This window comes from Xiphophorus couchianus, chromosome 5, assembly GCF_001444195.1.
Source record: "Xiphophorus couchianus chromosome 5, X_couchianus-1.0, whole genome shotgun sequence".
Lineage (NCBI taxonomy): Eukaryota > Metazoa > Chordata > Actinopteri > Cyprinodontiformes > Poeciliidae > Xiphophorus > Xiphophorus couchianus.
In genome coordinates this window covers 2,648,090-2,666,767 of record NC_040232.1, presented here as the reverse complement: position 1 = coordinate 2,666,767, position 18,678 = coordinate 2,648,090, and the positions used below count along the sequence as shown (strand labels likewise).

At 38.8% G+C, this 18,678-nt stretch overlaps 1 protein-coding gene across 1 annotated transcript; it reads right to left on the bottom strand.

Annotated features, from left to right (window-relative positions):
- Positions 1-336: 336 nt before the first annotated feature.
- LOC114143951 (uncharacterized) lies at positions 337-3,678 on the bottom strand. Its single transcript, XM_028016363.1, has 2 exons — positions 2,437-3,678; positions 337-496 (listed from the first exon to the last, which is right to left on the bottom strand). The coding sequence occupies exons 1-2, from the start codon at positions 3,606-3,608 to the stop codon at positions 475-477; spliced, it is 1,194 nt and encodes a 397-aa protein (XP_027872164.1). The 5' UTR covers positions 3,609-3,678; the 3' UTR covers positions 337-474.
- Between the last annotated feature and the right edge of the window lie 15,000 nt (positions 3,679-18,678).

Below are 18,678 nucleotides of genomic sequence, written 5' to 3'. Positions count from 1 at the left end.
AATGTTTTCTATCCATTATTTCTTCCACCACTTCTCCATTTGCATCATTCCTATTACCCCACAAAGTACTATAAGCATTGAAATCTCCACAACAAATGAACTTTCTTCCTATATTTTTAAACATTTCCTCCATTTCATCTAAATCCAATTTTTTACACGGATTATAAAAATGTAATATATTAATACTTTCTTTATTAATCCAAATTTCCACAGATAACCATTCTAGTGAAGCTCCTTTTCCTAAAAATCTAAACTGTATTCCTTGTTTTATAAATATTACACATCCTCCTCCACTTTCTTGTTCCCTATCTCTTCTAATACTATTATACCCTCTTATGACAAAATCTAACTCTGGTTTAAGCCATGTTTCTTGAATACAAATAATATCTGGTTTATTTTTCAAATAGTTTAAATATCCTTTAAATTCTTGTCCATTTGCTAACAAACTTCTTGCATTCCATTGTAAAATAAGCATTAAATTCTTCCTCCACCTTGCTTCAAGAAAATCCGAGCTCATCCCACTTCCCCATGCTGGAGATTTTAGTTTAACAGTAATAATAAATAAAGTTATCTTTAAAATGAATCACTCAAGTGACATCAAGGCCCAACATTAGACTTAAGTGTCAATAAAATAAATCTAGTTGTGTGTGTTGTTTTTGTCTCATGCAAACTTTGCTTTAATTCTACTTTTTTCTATCTAATCATAAGAAATCATAGTCAGTCAGAGAGAGTCATGAAACAGGAAAAGCAGGTTTCCTGGAAAAAGAGGAAGTTTCCAGCCTGCAGATTTATAAAAATAGCTGAGACTATTTTAAAGCATGAAAGTTTTAAAAAATTAAATCTAAACATTATTAGTAATTGGATAAGATTCAAAGTAAAATACTTATATGAATATTGGTTTACTTGTAATAATACACTTATATTTGTGGGAACTACAAGAAAAACAAGTAACTGTAACTTTAGTAGTAAATAATTAGAATCATGTATTATTCTTGGTTTCTTTTCAGAAAAACATCTGTAATAACTCACATTAAGATTATAATAAGAATAATTAATAAGTTATGGTTATAAAATCATAAATGAAGCTAAAGAAAATAAATGTGATATAAATGTGATTTTGACATTAAACTTGAAATGGTGTAAAAAGGTGTAACTGCAATTAAACATCACTGATATGTTGGAGGTAGAGAGTAGGTGAAAGGTTGTGCAGGCAAGGGACACAGGAGGTTGAGCAACCCTGAGACATTGGCACAGACATCAGGAAATGTCTGTAAGACAGTGATGGATATGAGATCATCTGTCTAAGCAGACAGCAGGCGCACCAGGGGGGTGGATAAACCCTATAAAAGGTGGGTGCAAAAGAGGAACCTTTTGTTGGATCCTCCGGGCAGCTTCGAGCCAAGATCGAGATGGACAAAGAACTCTGCAGCTGAAGAAGAGCCGGGGCCACGGAGCCGGAGACTGTCCTGCACATGGAGACCAACCCGTCTGGCCCACAATCTGTGGCTTCGAATCGCACTTCTCTCATCGGCTGGGTTCTGACCCCAAAGACAAAGATGAAGACAAAGACAAGGAAGAAGAACTGGTGCCTTTTTTCCTGCCAGCACCAAGTCCTGTGTGACCTCAGCATCCATGCGGAGAAGAAGTTCATCGGACCTGCGGAGATCCTGGCCTTCGCCGATCAACATCTTCCTCCTGTTGCAACACCTTCTTCATCATCAAGCCAGGTCTGGGGTTCGAAACGCCAAACTCCGTCCGTCTCTCTCAAAGGTTTCCTTTTTTAGTTCTCAGTATCAGCAGTAGGGAAAGATAGACTAGATGATTGATTTTACTTATTTGATTATTTCTGCTACTGAATTAAGCTGTACTGACCCTTGCAAAAATGCCTTACTAATAAAATATTTAGCATAAAGAAAATCTAAAAGATGTTGTGGACATTCAGTTAATGAGTCACCTTAAAGTTCTTTGATGGTTGTAAAATAGCTGTGATGTTTGATTCTGGAGAGGAAGAAGTGGAAAATGTTTTTAGGTTGCTGGTAGCCCATATTTAAAACCTCATCCTTGGGACTCGCCCGAGTTACTAAAACCTACCTGGTTCAATAACAAATGCAAGTTGTAAAATAGAGAACGAGCGACCGTTAACAGGTGTGCTCTGTGAAACTAGTTGGCTGTAGGCTGCTCAGTCTGGCTAATTCACAGGGGGAAGAAGGGTGGGACACCTGGATGTAGGCCGTCAGAAACCAGGCGAATCGTTTCTGGAAACCAGCTTAAACAGAGTTTACTTCAGTTCTGGACAGGGTAAATCCCAGCAGATTTAGGAAACTCAACGTACCCGTTAGACGGAGAGCTGGTAGCACATCTCCCCTCTCAGAAGAGGAAGTACGAGAGTGAGAGAGTAGAGACAGAAAGGAGGGGGGGGGTGTTGCGCAACAACACTTCCCATCTATTTCAAGCCTTTTATTTATCAACTCCCAAGATAAATCCTTCACAGCTAGAAATTTTTCTGCACCTTTCACTATAATCTTGATTTTTTCAGTTTTCTGTTTCACTTGATCAGTACAATTAATAACATAAGCCATGAATAAAATTAATTTATCCATTGTAATTTCCATTCCTGACATTGTTTTTTGACTTGGTCCACGATTTGGACTAGAAGACACTTGCTGATTTTTCTGAACTATTCTTTTTTCTTGAACACTTTTTGCTGCCTCTGCATAAGAAATGTTTTTAACTACTTTCAGCTGTTGAATTTCTGCTGCCTTTTTCCTTGCTTCACACCCTCCATATGCTACATTATGCTGACCACCACAGTTACAACATTTCAACTGTACATCTGCTCCACATTCATCATATCGATGATCTCCACCACATTTAGCACATCTTTGCTTCCCTTTACACACTGATGCAATGTGACCATACCTTTGACATTTGTAACAGCGCAAGGGAGGAGGAATATAAGGTCTAACAGGAAAACTCAAGAACCCAATTTTCACTTTATCAGGAAGAACATCACCTTGAAACTCCAGAAGTATTGAAAAACTTTCTATTTTCTCCCCATCCACAGATTTTAACAATCTTTTCAATCTCCGCACTTCACCACCATGTATATTTCTTTTAAGTTTTTCTAAATCTTCCTCAAGCGGAATACCTGTGATTACACCACGTGATACTCTGTTTTCTCCAACAATTTTCTTTTCACTCACAACCTTTTTACAAATGTTATCAATCTGCATGCTTTTATTCTTTTGTTCTTCAGACTTACATTTTATCAACATATTACCATCTCGCAAGATTTTTACAAACTCAACCTCCCCTATTTTCTTTTTTATTTCTCTAGACACTGCTATCGGACTGAGGTTTATGTTCATATCTTCCTTCCTGAATTTAAGTATTACCTTAAACTCCTCATTTACCATTTTCCTCCTAACCACTCTGTTTTCTTCATCTGAACTATATTCTTCTAAACTTCTCTTACTATTTAGGTTACCAATCTCTCTATCATCTTTCGAAACTTTTTCCTTCCCTCTACCCCTTCCTCTACCTACCGTAGTCCATTCGTCAAAATCCATATCATCTTCATCACCACCCCCATCTACCTTTGTGGTCATCCCAATCCAGTCACACTCCAGTTTATGCCAACCGCCAAAATAACAAAACCCTTTGTAAAGTTGTTTCAAAAACTCTTGCTGCTCGAAAACGCCTGCTGCACCCTCGACGCACTCGCCGTCCAGGAAGCCTCTGCCTTGAGCTTAGAAAAGCACAACACTAATATGAGCTGAGTTGAGGATTTCTCTGGATTTCACTGTCACCTCTGTGCACCTGCTGTCTCGTCAAGCAAATGAAAAGATCAAACTCTGAGAAATTAAACTTTTCATGTTTTATTTTTCACTCACATGTAAGTGTTGATCATGTGTTTTTCTGCCCACGTCCTCTTCTCAGGCTCGTTGGCACTTTTAAAGTTTGTCAGCTGAGTTGTGAACCAGAAAAGACAAAAACATGTAATTTTTTCTGTCAAAGAGAAAGAAAATGGGATCTGGGGCCTCAGATTTTTTCCCATCACAAACCCAACTTTTTTGACAACTTCATTCCAAAAAATGAAGAAGAGTTCAGTGATTTGAGTCATTTCTGTTAGCTGAACTTGATGAAGAGACAAATGTGTAATAGATCACTGTTTTATACACAGCAATCACATTGAAATACTAACAATCTAGATTCCAGCAGAATGTTACTCAGGTTTTTCTTTTCTTTCAAAATCTGTTATCTTATTTTGGTGCTTTCCAGCCTTCTGAACTTGTTTATTCTGCATGAGATTTGTTTGGTAGATTTATGCATTTTTTAACCTTTTTTGTTTGTCAAAAGTTTTCTTTTCCTCTCACACCTGGTTCTAATCAGTTAATCATCCCTCCTGTCTCATTTCTGTGGATTTAAACCTGTGGTGTGTATAAGGTCAGATTTTTTTTTCTGGGATTTAACATCACTGTTGTTCTTAACCTGGTTTCATTTTCTTTTTAATTACCTTTATTGTGTTTGGGGAATTTGTTTGTATCTTGCCTTTTCAATAACTTTCTTTTAATGAAACTGAATATATAACTTCCTTCCTGATCTCTGGCATTTTACGCTGACATTTACAGCTCTTCTGTTTATCCGCATCTCAATTTCATGGTCAGATAATCAGGAACAATGTTTTTCTGAGGTCATTAGAAGTTAGAGATGAAATTAGCTGTAATCTGGGAATCAAACAACAATGAGGGACAGAAACTTCTGAAAGATTTTTCTTTGTTATCTAAAGCAACATGTCCTTGCAGTGAAGGTGGTGCTAAAGGGCTTCAGGTGAGCAGACAGGAAATCCAATCTACTTCCATGAAGACAAAATAAATAAATGTATTTGCACTCTGCAGAAATAGCCAACAAGCTCAAGTTACTGAGAGACAGGAGTTTCCTGGAAAGACTTAAATGGAGTCAAACTTTGATCAAAGCAAAAGGTTCTAGAGACGAAACACCAGCAGGTCCATTTTAAGATGTCAGTCAACTTCTGCAAACACAGAGACCCACCGGATTTCAGAAAAGGATTCAACACCGCATGGTTCCCTTCACGAGAAAATGAAAGAGGATTTTACCATGGTCACATTTGTCTTTCATGAAAAGAAAATATTCTCATTTCAGTTTAAGTTGAAATTCTTGGTTGTATTGCTCTTGTGATGCCTCACAAAGCACATTTTGCCTGAGATCACTTTTCATTTCAGTGTGAATTTGACACTGTTGTGCAAAATAGTAAAAAGATGAAGATGTAGTACATACAAGCCCAGAAACGTTCTGAGAATCCAAGAAAAGAGTAACAGGGATACATTTCAATTCACTCAAACAATCTGAGCTCATTCATATCATGTTTTGTCCGTTTGTTGCATCATTCTGACTGAATGTCCCAGCTCCAGATTGGTGTTCACTGTGTAATTGGAGCTTAGCAGCGTTTTAATGTGACATTGCTCTGCTGTATAGCTTGCAAACTGATCCTCTTCTCCGGTGAGTGCCAGGATAAGGAAGAGTGATGGGATGAAAAAGGCAGAGAACATTTCACAGATGAGATTATAAAGGACAGAAGAAGACCTTTCAACAGGAAAATAAAAAACTATTGGCTTCTCGGCCTCCTGCCACTGTGCTGTGGTGGTGGCTGCAGAGGTTCTTTCAGTAGGCGTGTCGCTGTTGTTCCTCATCCATCCGTCCATCCATCCATCCATCCATCCATCCATCTGGTGTTTCATGCTTTTACAGCTGTGTACAAAGCCTGCAGGACGGATAAATTACCTGCATTATTCTGCTCGTTCAGACTTCCTGTGTTCAGGAGCTTCTGCTGAAATCCGACATAAAAAATATATTTCACTTTTTAGTCCAAGTTTTTATGAATCACAATTCAAAGAAAAAGCTTTTGTACAGAGAAGATGCTAAAACTTCAAAAAAAAAAATTCAAACCAAATAAGCCTGATATTTGGAGTTAAAACTTAATTTCTGTTGTATTTATTGAAATAGTTTTGCTGTTTATGCTCTAATTTTATTTTTGTATTTATGCTTTGAAATGAAAAGTTTTTGGCTGCTCTTCCTCAGAAAACATCATCTGCCACTGTCTGCCAACACAATTATTTGATTTCATAAAGTAAAACTTGCTGATTTGTCCAGTGAAGAGCAGAAACGCTGCAGTAAACCGGCACCCTGCACATGGATGTAAAAGGGCTCTGTGAGGAATCCAGGCTACATGTGATTTCAATTTTCCCTCTGCAGCAACTCCTTCCAGACCAAAGCAAAGTTTATAGTTGTCTTGTTCTGGTTTTGACCTTGAAAGCTCAAATATAAGCTTGATTTTTTTTATAAGTCCCTTTTATGAAGCAATAACTTGGCAGTTTAAGAGTTTTTAAGAACTTGAGACCCAAAAAGGAGAAACTAATATAAACAAATCACCAACATCAACGTTCTTGACCAAATGTAACTACTGACAGTAGTTTACTGTCTGCCATGTGAGTTGCACCTGTTATGAGCCAGGAAATGTTTTTCCACAACCAGATTTGATCCTTTTTTAATTGTAAAGCGAGCAAAACTAAATAATAAACAATTCATGTTATTTTATTGAGTTTTTCTGACAATTAAAATGTTCTGCACTTTGATCAGGTTCTCAGTGAAAGCCGGTTTGTTCTTCTGACATGATTTGTAAATAAGCTCATACAAACCCCCTGCCGACTTTGGTTGTGTGGATAAAACTGTAGCTAATATTACATCATGAGTCTTGATGCGTTTGAAATTATTTGCTTGCAGCACATTTCCTTACATAAGAAAGAGAAGAAGCTCAGAATTTCTTTCAGAAAGGCTTCCTTCGTTTCTCTTTGTTCCTGCCGCTCACCTTTCCTGACTGACAGCGCCCACAACTTTCCATCTGTTTGCTGCTTTCTGTTCTCCCTCCTCATCAGTCTTTCTGTTACCTTTCCAGACTCATCTCCTTTTCCTGAGGCTGGAACTTTAATGAGATGACGGGGATTTTTGCAGAGATGTGTGGATATTAAAGGAAAACTTTGAATGCAGTGCCAACTGTGAATTTTCTGTTCATCGTGGAGAAACTCCTCTGGCTTTTTTCCAAAAGTGAGAAAGTGACTCCTAAAAAGAGAAGCAACACGACATCAAGCTGCAGCTTCTCAGAGCTGAAAGTGTTTCAGTCACCACTGGGGAGGAATGTAGTGGGATTAAAATTTTTATCTCCTGTTTTGCTTTCAGGTGAAGGGAAAACTGCCCATAAAGCACGGAGGTTTGATGAATTATTTATATGGGTTAAATTATGGAACAAGCTTCAGATTTATCCTAGAAATAGTTCTACAGGTTCATGGCTTCTCTATCTATCTATCTATCTATCTATCTATCTATCTATCTATCTATCTATCTATCTGTCTGTCTGTCTGTCTGTCTGTCTGTCTGTCTGTCTGTCTGTCTGTCTGTCTAGTTGGAAGTTTTACCATATTTCTTATTTTTACAAATCAATCATGAATATAATTTTGCATTTCGGAAAAAAACCCCCAACTTTAACGTCAAAGCGATAACTGGTTTCTACAAAATAAAATTTAAAATTAATTCTGTACATAAAACAATAGATTACATAATATTTCCAGACAACTGATCAAATCAAACTGAGCAGGTCTGACGTCGGAACGCCAGCTGGACAAAGAGGCTTGACTTTTTTTTACTTCCATTCGGAGGAAGTTCTTCCGGAGTCGGAGGCACGTTTAGGATCATAGTCTGAAGTGATGTTTTGTTTACTGCTGGCCCAATCCCATGCTTCACAGCTCCCTCAGCTTCAGTGGAGACAAACCAGAGCAAGAACAAGGGAAAATGCTTTCCTTCCACTGATGAAGCAGACGATACGCTTTGTGCACACAGACAACTGAGAGAACAAAGTTGGAAAAAACAATGAGTTGCTATTTGCAGCCGGTAACAATTTGTTTTCCCTCTTTCTAACTTAAGATAAAGGGATACTAAATGATTGTGGTATCCTGCATGTCCAGTCATGCTGCTCTCCGCCTCTCAAAGCATTCAGATCATTGTGTGCATGCACTGCACATGCATCCAGAGGACGGTGCACCACTGTGACCAGTCGAGGTGAAAAGCCCCGACATGAGCCCTGTTAGGTCCAGAGCGTCGAGCCTTTTTGCCTGATATCACCGACAGCGGTCTGATCTTCGTGCGACATCCATGGAAGAAGGAATCTGAAATGGGAACACGGACTTTCAGATGCCAATAATTCACAGTGACAGCTTGGCTTTCATTGATCATTGAGCTGCATAAGAGAGGTCGACCTTAATACGGTGTTCCTCCTCTTCTGTTGTTACGTGCTCAGGAAGGAAAGGAGGAGAGGGAACTGTGTCTGCCTTTTTACATATATTTGGTTAAACAGCAGCTGGCAGTCAGCTGTAATTATCTACCAAAGCCTGTGCATTATTTATACCTCCTTTTAAAACCCATTAAAAGTCATTAGGTCTCCTCTAAAACCTGTCATTATCGATTGACTTTACTGTAATGGTAGCTTTAAGCACTCAAAGATTTTCTGGTTGGTGATTAAGGGTGCGGGTAGAGCTGGAAGAGTGCGAAGAAAATGGTCGCTAATCGAGCCGCGGTAAAACGCCGGGGTCCGTACAACGTTTCTCCAGGTGTGTGGCAGCTTCTCCAGGTGCTCTGGGTTCAACAGCTGGTTGAAATGCTGAGAGGCTTGACGGCTCTGATGCCTCAGACTCGCCGCGCTGCTGCTCCTCACCTCATGATTCCAACTCTTAGGAAAACTCTTACTTCTTCAGGAATCTCATCCATCACTCACACCAAAGAAACGTCACATTTCATGACATTGTGACTGAAGTGAAACACTTTAGTGGAATGTGTCTGACCTTATTTGACCCACATACTGCTTCTTCAGTTAGCTTTTTCCCCATTAAAAACCTTCATAAAGACTTAAATGTGAGTAAATCATCATACTGACATCATTAGCATGGCCTTGCCAAAGTACCTGTCTCTACGTCCCCGCATTAACGTCACAAAGCATTAAAAATACTTCTATGGGGCTTATTAATTCAAAAGCAGGTCCAGTGAAGTGTGCAGCCGTCCATCAGCGTAATGCTCTCCAGCTAAGTGGGTTCTCTCTTGCTCAAGTATAGTTTTTTACTGTGGAATGATTAAGCTTGGACTAAATGCTGTAAAATCAGTGCGACAGCATATGGTGGGGATGGTGACGGTGAAACATAAGGAAAATTGTAAATATGCGGCAATTATCCAACACATTAAAGAGCCATTATGGTGGGAAACACAGGTGAGTTTAATAAGCACAGTAGCTCGTGTTAAAGGGGAGATACTGAGCAAAATCCTTAAGTACATTCTGTTGTGTACTTGGAGTCTAAGAGTGCAGAAAGTTGAGGTTAGTCTCTCTTTTTGGGTTTAGTTTTCTCTAGTCCCCATTACTATTACATCACAGTATTTGTTACAGAACTGCTAAATAAATTTAACCAGTTTCACAAATCCACCATTTTTATATCTTGCATCAATTTAGTCCAAGTTCAAGGATGCCACAGCTACAGGTTATGGACAAGTTAAAATGTTTGGTTATTGGATGTATTAACCAACACAATTCATTACCTTGTCTCCTAGCAACATGTTGCTGAAGCAACGGATCCCTGAGGTGCTTCATACAAACAAAGAGGACATTTCCAAGAAAATCAACAACAGCATGTAACCAGGGACTTTGAAGAGGCTCTCTGCCAGTCTGAAGAAGAATTTGATGAAAGACATTGTCTGATTGAGAGGTCAGTTCTAGCACAGCACAGCGCCAAGCTGCAATAATGCTAAAATGACAATAAACTTTATTTTAGATATGAATTTATTGTGTGCTGACACAATGTACTGGTCACTGAGTGGCTAGCAGTAGCATTGTGCATTCAGTGTAGGTTAGCACTGTATGCTAGCTCTTAGATCCTCTAGAAGGAAACCTGTTTGGGACAACAAAAGGTTTTCAACAGGGTCAGAGGTTCCTCTTGCAGCAGCACAACAACACTAAATAGTCAAGCTGAAATGGCCCAGTCAAAGTCCTGACCAAAATCCAGTTGAGAATCTGAGGCAGGACTTGAAAATGGATCTACATTTATTGAAGGGTCACTGGCCGACACACTGTAAAATACCTTCAGCTGCAGTTGCATTGAATTGTAACAGTGGGTCTACAAAGAACTGCCAAGTATTTACCATGGATGATATAGTTACCAATTTTTACCTCAACTGAGGGAAGTGAACCTTTAGATGTACTCCTGGATTTTTCCGGATACTAACTCTCATTGTGCTTTCTGTAGCTTCATGTTGGAAAACATGAAGGAAGGATGGATGGACGGACGGACGGACGGACGGACGGACAGATGGATGGATGGATGGATGGATGGATGGATGGATGGATGGATGGATGGATGGACGGACGGATGAATGATTGGATGGATGGATGGATGGATGATTGGATGGATGGATGGATGGATGGATGGATGGATGGATGGATGGATGGATGGATGGATGGATCGATCAGCACTTTGCCTTCAGACCGACAATTAAACCAGGACTGATAATCAAACATCTTCATCCTTCAGAGCAGTTCCTGTTTGCCCACATCGTCATTCAAAACATTTCACATTTTATGAAGGTATCCACGGCAACTAAGAGTCAAGGAAGAAAACTCTGTCAAATTTCACTGACTCCTCATTCCTCCTCATCACATTTTATCCCAGAGCCCACATTAATTTGACAGCTCTCCAAGCCTCTTCTGCACACAGCAGAATTTTGATGGACAGGAAACCCCTGGATGTCTTTTTTCATTTTTGTTTTTTTAAATATCATCAAAGATATGACTTGCTGCTGGTGTCTTTGCCGTTTCTGTGTCTCTTGCCTCTCCGAAGCCCCCCTGCCCCTCCGACCAGTGTCTGACCTGTCTGCTGTGATGACCATTAAGGCCGGGGCCGGCGGTGTCGGTGGGCCTGTTGCTTCCCTGCTTGAATCCCCGTTGCACTGCAGCAGGCCCGCTTGCCCGGAGCTGCTAACAAGCTGTGCATTCAGACAGTTGATGCTACAAATGAAGCTGTGCAGCGGACCAACTCCAGAGATGCTGCTAAAACCCATCAACAAGAACCCCCTGCTCTGCTGCTCAGGCTCAGATTGCTTACAGACTTGCGTGTTCTTCCAGAATGGGAATCTGCTCCACACATGCGTCTTTGTACCTTTCTGTCATTTATTCTAATTTCATGAAAATTGCAGTAGCTCCAGCTGTAATAAATAATGTATTTCTGAGGGTAATTGGCACTCTTCAACACAAATTCAGGTTGAGTCCATACAACCATGACATTAAAACGACACTCTGTTGCTCACAGGGTACATTACTGGATGATAAATGCAAACAGAAGAAGCAGAGAACATGGCGCAGTATACAAGTTGGTCTGACTGTGGAACGGTCATGTTTAATGCTTCTACACAACAAGAATATATTTAACTCTCAGGTACAACATTGTGATTAATGGAGAAAAAATGACTGCTGAGCTGAATTTGATGTGAAAGTTTAGATGCAGAATCTATCGGAGTGGTTTTCACATCCATGTTCTGTTGACGAAAAATAGTTTAATGTAAAACTGACCCTTTGTTCTTTAGTAGAACAAAAGAAATAATTAACTTTATTCCATTGTTGTTGTTTTTTTTATGCATACATTTTATTGCTTTTTTGTTATTCATCTTGTGTCAAGGTGGGAAAATCATTTTAACAAACTTTAACATCACATTTGCACAAAAATCCACCTGATATCCAACAAATTTTAAACAGATAAATTTGGATAGCAACAATAAAATCAGTGAATATAGACTTTCTAAACTGTCTCAGCAGTTAACCTGAATCTTCCACATTTCACCAGCATCTGCATGTTGCCCAACTGGAAAGAGAAAACTTACAGTTTCCAACCTAGTGTTAAAGTTTTTCGTTATATAAAATCAAGGCAGCAAAAGAACGCAACAGCATAAAAAGTTTGAGGAGGGGAAACGCGTTATAGAGACAAAAGTAAAGAGATGTTCAAACAGGAGCAAAAAGGAAAAGGAGGATGAAGGAAGACAGTCGGAGTGCTGAAGCTTGCTGCCCCTATTGATCGGACTCTCCCATGGCTCGATGCTTATCAGCCTCTATAATCAATGTAGGAATCAGAAAAAGCTTGGCCTCAGCTTTCAGGAGAAAATGAGCAGACTTTTGGAGTTGGCAATGAGGAAGTATATATGAACTGTTAATTCCAAAGAGGCCTGAAAAAAATACCTGAAAAATGTGTATTCCTTCCCAGAACTGGCTGGATGCAGCTATATTCATCAGAGGCCTGTAAAGACTGAGTCAGGTGTTACATAAAAAAAGCTACTCCAGTTTTTGCCAATTTAGCTTTTAGTTTTCATTTAAAAGGTTTATGTTGTAACTTTTCCTTGTGAATATTGGAGCAGCGCCCAGAGACAGAAGCTCTTTTGATGGACATCAGACTGTTATGATATGCCACATATGAGAGCATGTGGTGCAGGAAAGGGCAACACCGAGGGAGCCAGCAAACATATTTTAATGTGTTATAAATGTGCTGAGAGGCCAGTTGTTGGAGGCGAGGAGAACGGACAGAAGCTCCCCTCGCCATGAAAACACTCCTGCAGTCAAAGCATTAGAATATCAATAAAAAGGTTAGATGTGGTCCTGGGGAACAGCGATCCGGCTTTGCAGATTTGTCTCCCCTTCTGGGTTGAAGGACTTTTTCCTGGTGATAGAGGGTAGGGAGTCCCGCAGGACCTCTAAGCATACGACGAAGAGGAAATGTCTCCTGTAAAATGAACTTATTTCTGCTGCCACTGCAGTTATTGTCATGTGAGCATGCAGAAAAGTTGAGTCATTCACTGAGAACTGAGGGGCAGGAATAAGTGCATGAAGGCATCGCTCTGTTTGTGTTGGAGTCCTCGGCAGACATAAACAGAAAATACGATAATGAACTCCTGCTTCTTTATTGGTGCTAAACAGTGATCTTTACTCAACTATCTGGTCTGAACTCGATTTTAACTTTTAATTAAAGGGTCATTGAAAGACACAGAAACAGATTAACGGTAAATTTAAGCTGCATTTTCCCATCACTTACAGTCAAACTTTCTATCCGTTCAATTCTTTATTGTCCCACATGGAGAAATGTGGTGCACAGCAGCAATCACACATGTCAACACAATTATCACACTAATAATAAGAACATTTATGTAGTCAAATGTTTTAATGCAAACCAAGCCTGGTCATATTTGCTTAAGAGCTTTAATGGTGCTAGTCAGGAGAACTTGCTATGTCTTTGTTTAATCAGACTCAATAACAGATCTATAAAGTTAAATCATTTGTATATTATCAATTCTAAAAGACTCAACTCTCTTAGAGAATATTTGCTGGCCCTTCTTGGTCATTTCTGTATTCTGCTGGTCAAAATTGAAATCTTTGTTCTCGATTCCCATAAGATCCCTCAGTTATTGGGGGTCTGAACTCTGACCATGTTGTTGTTTTACTGATATTCAACTTCAGAGAATGTTCATCAAACCACTTCACAAAGTGGTCAAGAGCAGATCTACATTACATCTCTCTGTCCTGTCACACTGACATTAGCAGTGTCATCTGCAAACATGAGGAAGCTTCTGTTTTTAAAGGCATTTTTACTGTCATTGTGTATAAAATATACAACAAAGGAGAGAGGACACAACCCCATAAATATTTTATGCATTTGCAGTAGAGTGAGGTACTTACTGTGCTTTGCATAACATTCATACCCTTTAAATGTTTCCAATAGTGCTGGGTCATGATTGCAGTTTTTAAGAATAAGTCTGAGGTTCATTCACAACCACAATGAAAACATTTTTTTTTTTTTTTTGAGACAACACACAAAGTTTTTGAATTCCAGTAAATTTTGATTGATGATGAAATAAATAGCTATGATTGGTGACAATGATGTAAATAAATTTCTATTTAATTTAGTGGAAACGGGAAGGTTGTTGCTTTGCCTTCGTGCTGTGAGTCGTTCAGCCACACAGATCAGATGTAGTTATATTCACCAACCCTGAGAGCAAGAAAACCAAACAGCTGTGTGGGGAAAAAGTTAAACATGTTTATATTTTAAAGAAACATACATAATCAGAGCTACAGTGTTATGGATAATCATTCAGTCTCACTGACATATTGCATACATGATCAATAAAGACAGATATAGGTCTTTTTTCTGTATTCATTAACCAAACCCCAAACATCACAGTTTACTTACTTTCACGTTCACACCTGAACACAGCACAGATTACTGATGGCAGGATAAGCTGATGTGCTCATTTCATGTAGAAAAGCATACAATGTTGTTTGAGTTCTGAATATGAAAATCTATAGGTCTGTTTCATTAGTCTAGTTATGCACAGTTAAATATTCTTCTCCTCATGCAAAGAAAACAGAAAAAGAAAAAAAGGCAACCACAAAAAAAATAGTTTTCATATTTGTTTTAAATTCAGTTGAATTTTCCAAATAAAAGGAAATGTTAGATTTCATTAAGTTTTCTGTTTGTAATGGAGTCAAATGGATCATTTCAGTGTGGTGTGTTCAAAATGATGCAAAGAATGCAGGATATGATGCAAATTGTCAGAAATGTAATTTTTTTGAGATTATTACCAAATATATTCACATCATCAAGCAAAATTTGTATTTGCATTAAAATCAGCAGAGAAATGTTGAATTGTTTCCTAACACCAGAGTCCACAATCTCTCCCTGTACCTGCATGAGATTCATCCACAGTTGGTCATTTGTTTGTCTTAGCAGGTCGTTGATGTTGACTCAACAAGACGTCTGGAGCTAATGTTGGACTCATCCGTGTTCTTCCTCCTGTCTGGGACGCAGCATGGTGGCTGTGAGTTCATGATTTAAAAACCTGCAGAAAAAAACTGTTTTAAAATGATACATTTAGTTCTAAAAGCTGACAAAGAGCCATTCCAGGTTAGATATTAACAACTGGTAGCAAAACTTTGGCTCCTAATACACCATGTTGGTTTTTGTGAATGTTTTGTTTCCTCTGTGTGCCACATTAATCAAATGAACAGTCAGTCTGAGGGTTATATCTCTCTCCATTTCCCTGCTCTGAGGGGCTATATGAGTCTCTCTTGCTTGTTCCTTTGGGTCTAATGTATCCATTGTGGTGAAAATGCATTGTGCGTTCAGCATGCAACCGACTCTTGTGTGCTTTAATAATGAAAATGATTTAGTGTCCCAGTGCTGCCATTGAAGTTGAGAGGATTAAACTGTTGTTTTCTGATTACTCTCTGCAGGAATATATTATTCTGAAGCAAAGCCAGAGTCATGGTGCTTCAACCAGGATGCTTCTATATCACTTCATAATGTAATGCTGCCTCCAGTTAGTGATAGGATATTTTGTATGACTGGTTACCCAAGGAAAGTGTAGTATGCTCTGTGAAAGAATGTGACAATTACTATAGGCGGGTAAAGAGAAAAATAATCATCCAGGTGGAACCATGAATGATTTTGTTTGTGCAAAACTGTTGAAAAGCAGTATTTCTACATTTGTTTATTCTACAACACTTTCTGCAAAGAAAGACTTTGCAGAGAGCAAAGCAGCTGTGTATGTGAATCACAACCACAACAAAAGAAATTCAGGGATTCTTAAACACTGGCACTTTTTAGGATACACAGTTAGCTAAGGTTTCCTGAATGGTGGTGATCACTGTGATGCAGAATGATGTGTATGATGGGTGGCTGTCTGCAAAGTGATGATGAGGGAAAGTTTCAGGGAGAAAGGTTCAGGATAAATGGCTTCAGTTGAACAGCCTGCAGAGAGGACAGACTGAGAAGGGTTGGAGATGTTTAGAGGAGAGACAATAATTATATTTTAATGGAAGGATGGAAGGATGGACGGATGTTGAGGTTGGAGCCACTGGGCAGAAGGCTCCAATCTCAACCAAAACGTTAGTTGGTGTAAGGATCAGATTAAACGGAGAACGATGATTTACTGTGGCGACCCCTGAAGGGAAAAGTCGAAAGAGAAGAAACAGAAAGGCTTGAGTCTAAGGACCTTTATTTGATTTCCTTTGTTAAAATAACCAGATACAAGAAAACAAAAGCCTTCCTGTTTTACTCTGACAACATGTCATAAAGTGGTGCAGCTGCGAAGGGTGATGGAGCCCTCAGGCTCTCTGAATAACTTTGGCCAAAAAGGATAAAGAACTGGGCAATGTTTTAACTAAAAATGTAATAAAAAAAACCTACTTGTAGCAGTTTTTAATGTCTCTTAATGTCTATTTCTGCACAAAATTGCAAATAAAAAAAAGATACTCAGGGCACAGGGAATATTTTTTATGAGACAAAGCTAAAGTAGTTTCTTTAGGAGAACTGAGGGTAAAACTACTCAGTTTTGGAAGGTTGCATAGATCAGACCTTACTATATTTATTACTGCCAAACCATCTAGTACATGACTAAAAGATTGCAAAGTAAATTTATTGCCTTTGCCAGGGAACTCAGGCTATTTTAATTCGTAAGCCATATCTTCCTTGTAGCTGCTCTAGGAAAAGACGACACAATTACACCTCTAACTCCAGCATAATTTTTTTTCCTTTTGCATAAAAACACAGTAATCCTGTTTACTATTCATTGTCATACACAAAGAGACAAAGAGACTTTGCATCACATTTCCTGCAGACATCTGCAGCAGCACTGTGTGTTTTTATGGAATCCAGCAACATCTAATTTTGTGTATTTGTAACATTTAACCGTAGCACTCAACAATACGTGACGAGTTAATTGGATAACACCATATGTAAGGAGCCTTAGTCACGTCGCCTCCCCGCCTCAGAAATATTCCATCACTGATGTGTTAAGAGACAAATCACATCTAATGTTTGCCTCTCTTTCTTGCAGAGAAATGAGGAAAAATGTTTCCCCACATTTTAAAGTTCGTTTTACTGGTCTGCGCTCTACGCGTTTGGGGGAGCGTATATGCGAGGTGTTCATGGTCCATGCTGCGCCTGCAATTACAGTGATGTAGTGTGCTTCACCGCTACACAAACACAATTTGCTCTGTGTTTTAAATATTGCTTGGTGCTGCAGCTTGATAAACTCCACCTTGGCTAATAGGCTGTGTGGAAAACGTGCTGGAAACTCAAAGAAGATGGAACGAAATTCTAGTTTAAGCTGCTGCTCAGCTTTGAGGCATCTTTCTTTCTTTCACTATTGATTTTTGTTGTGTAGTTCTTGGGACATTCAGGAATGATTATTTGATGGAGAAACTGCATTTGCATGAAGGATTTTTTAAAGTGTTCAGAAGCAATGCTTATGTCAAGACTGACCTACTATTCTAAAAAAAGAAATAAACATGGAACATGAAGATTTAGATGGATATAAAGTGCATTTTTATCTCAAATCCATACATCATATGTTGCTTTTTAAGATAAAAGTGTTAACATGCAGTAAAATGAAATGTAGCTCAATTTTCTGAGTGCCTGAAGAGGCTATGCAAAAAGGCAGAGATAAGAGTGTTTGCAGCACAGACGATTGGAGGAGACGTTCCTGCAGTCGCCGTCTGCTGAGGGAACGAGGACCAGATAAGGACTAGAGCTCTGGGGGCTTCTGAGGCTTAAATCATCTGCCTCGGACTCATTGGATCGCAACCATTTTTGCCTTCAAGTGTATTAGATATATGCAACTCCCTGATGCTCAAGGAGAATGGGGAAAAAAAGACTTTTCCTGTCCTGGATCTGGTGACAATTTGCCTTTATGGATGGGATTTCTGCAGGCAGACAGATGGGAGAATAGGCAGCCAGGCACTTCTCAGCAGGCATGTGTTGGCAGGTCTATCTCAACAGGTTCACACTAACCCTTTATGTCCAGGAAGAGGTGAGAGGATGTTTAAAACAGATGGAAATGGTGCTTCTCTTTCATCAGGAAAAGCCTGTCCAGTTTAGTAGCCGTACAAATATTACAATAAGGTTATAAATTTGATTCATTTAGTCAATCAGTCATAACCAGAGAGAAAAAGATACAGAAATGTTGCAGGTTCAAGAATAGTGAATATAAATAAGTTTTAAATCAAAAAGAGATGCACATAAAATATTTAAAAATAAAGTATAAAAAAAGCAAAAAGACTAAGAAATCAATTTCATATTCTGGTTTAAATATTAGTTTTAATGTGTTTGAGAAATTATGTTTTTACTCATGATTTATTCTTATAATCCTTATAGATAAATGACCCATGTTCATTTTTTTGGGTAAGTTGACCAGATTATCTTAACGCATTTATTGTAATGCAGATCTGCAAGTTTAAAATGATTCACAGGGAAATGGGAAGAGACTCAGGCCCACAGCATCACATTTCCTCTACTGCTAACTAAAATCTAAAGAAGAAATTAAATACATGCATAATTAATATTAATGTTCAAGTTTCAAGCAAATCTCAGACATACTAACAATTGTATGGAGGGTCAATCCGTTTCTCTAAATTGGCCCTAGGAGTGAGAGCAGAGAGTTGACCAGAGGGGAGCATTTTGTTTATCCATCCATCCTTGCATCCATTATCTAACACTTAATCTGGGTTCGGGTTGCCCAGACCTCATGCTGCCA

What these genes read in the sequence shown, in the direction of transcription:
- LOC114143951 (XM_028016363.1), bottom strand. Translation starts at nt 3,608, where the DNA reads ATGACCACAAAGGTAGATGGGGGTGGTGATGAAGATGATATGGATTTT. An exon ending in AGGCTTGAAATAGATGGGAA is followed by an intron (nt 497 to 2,436) that starts GTGTTGTTGCGC and finishes GATTTTCTTGAA; the next exon opens with GCAAGGTGGAGGAAGAATTT.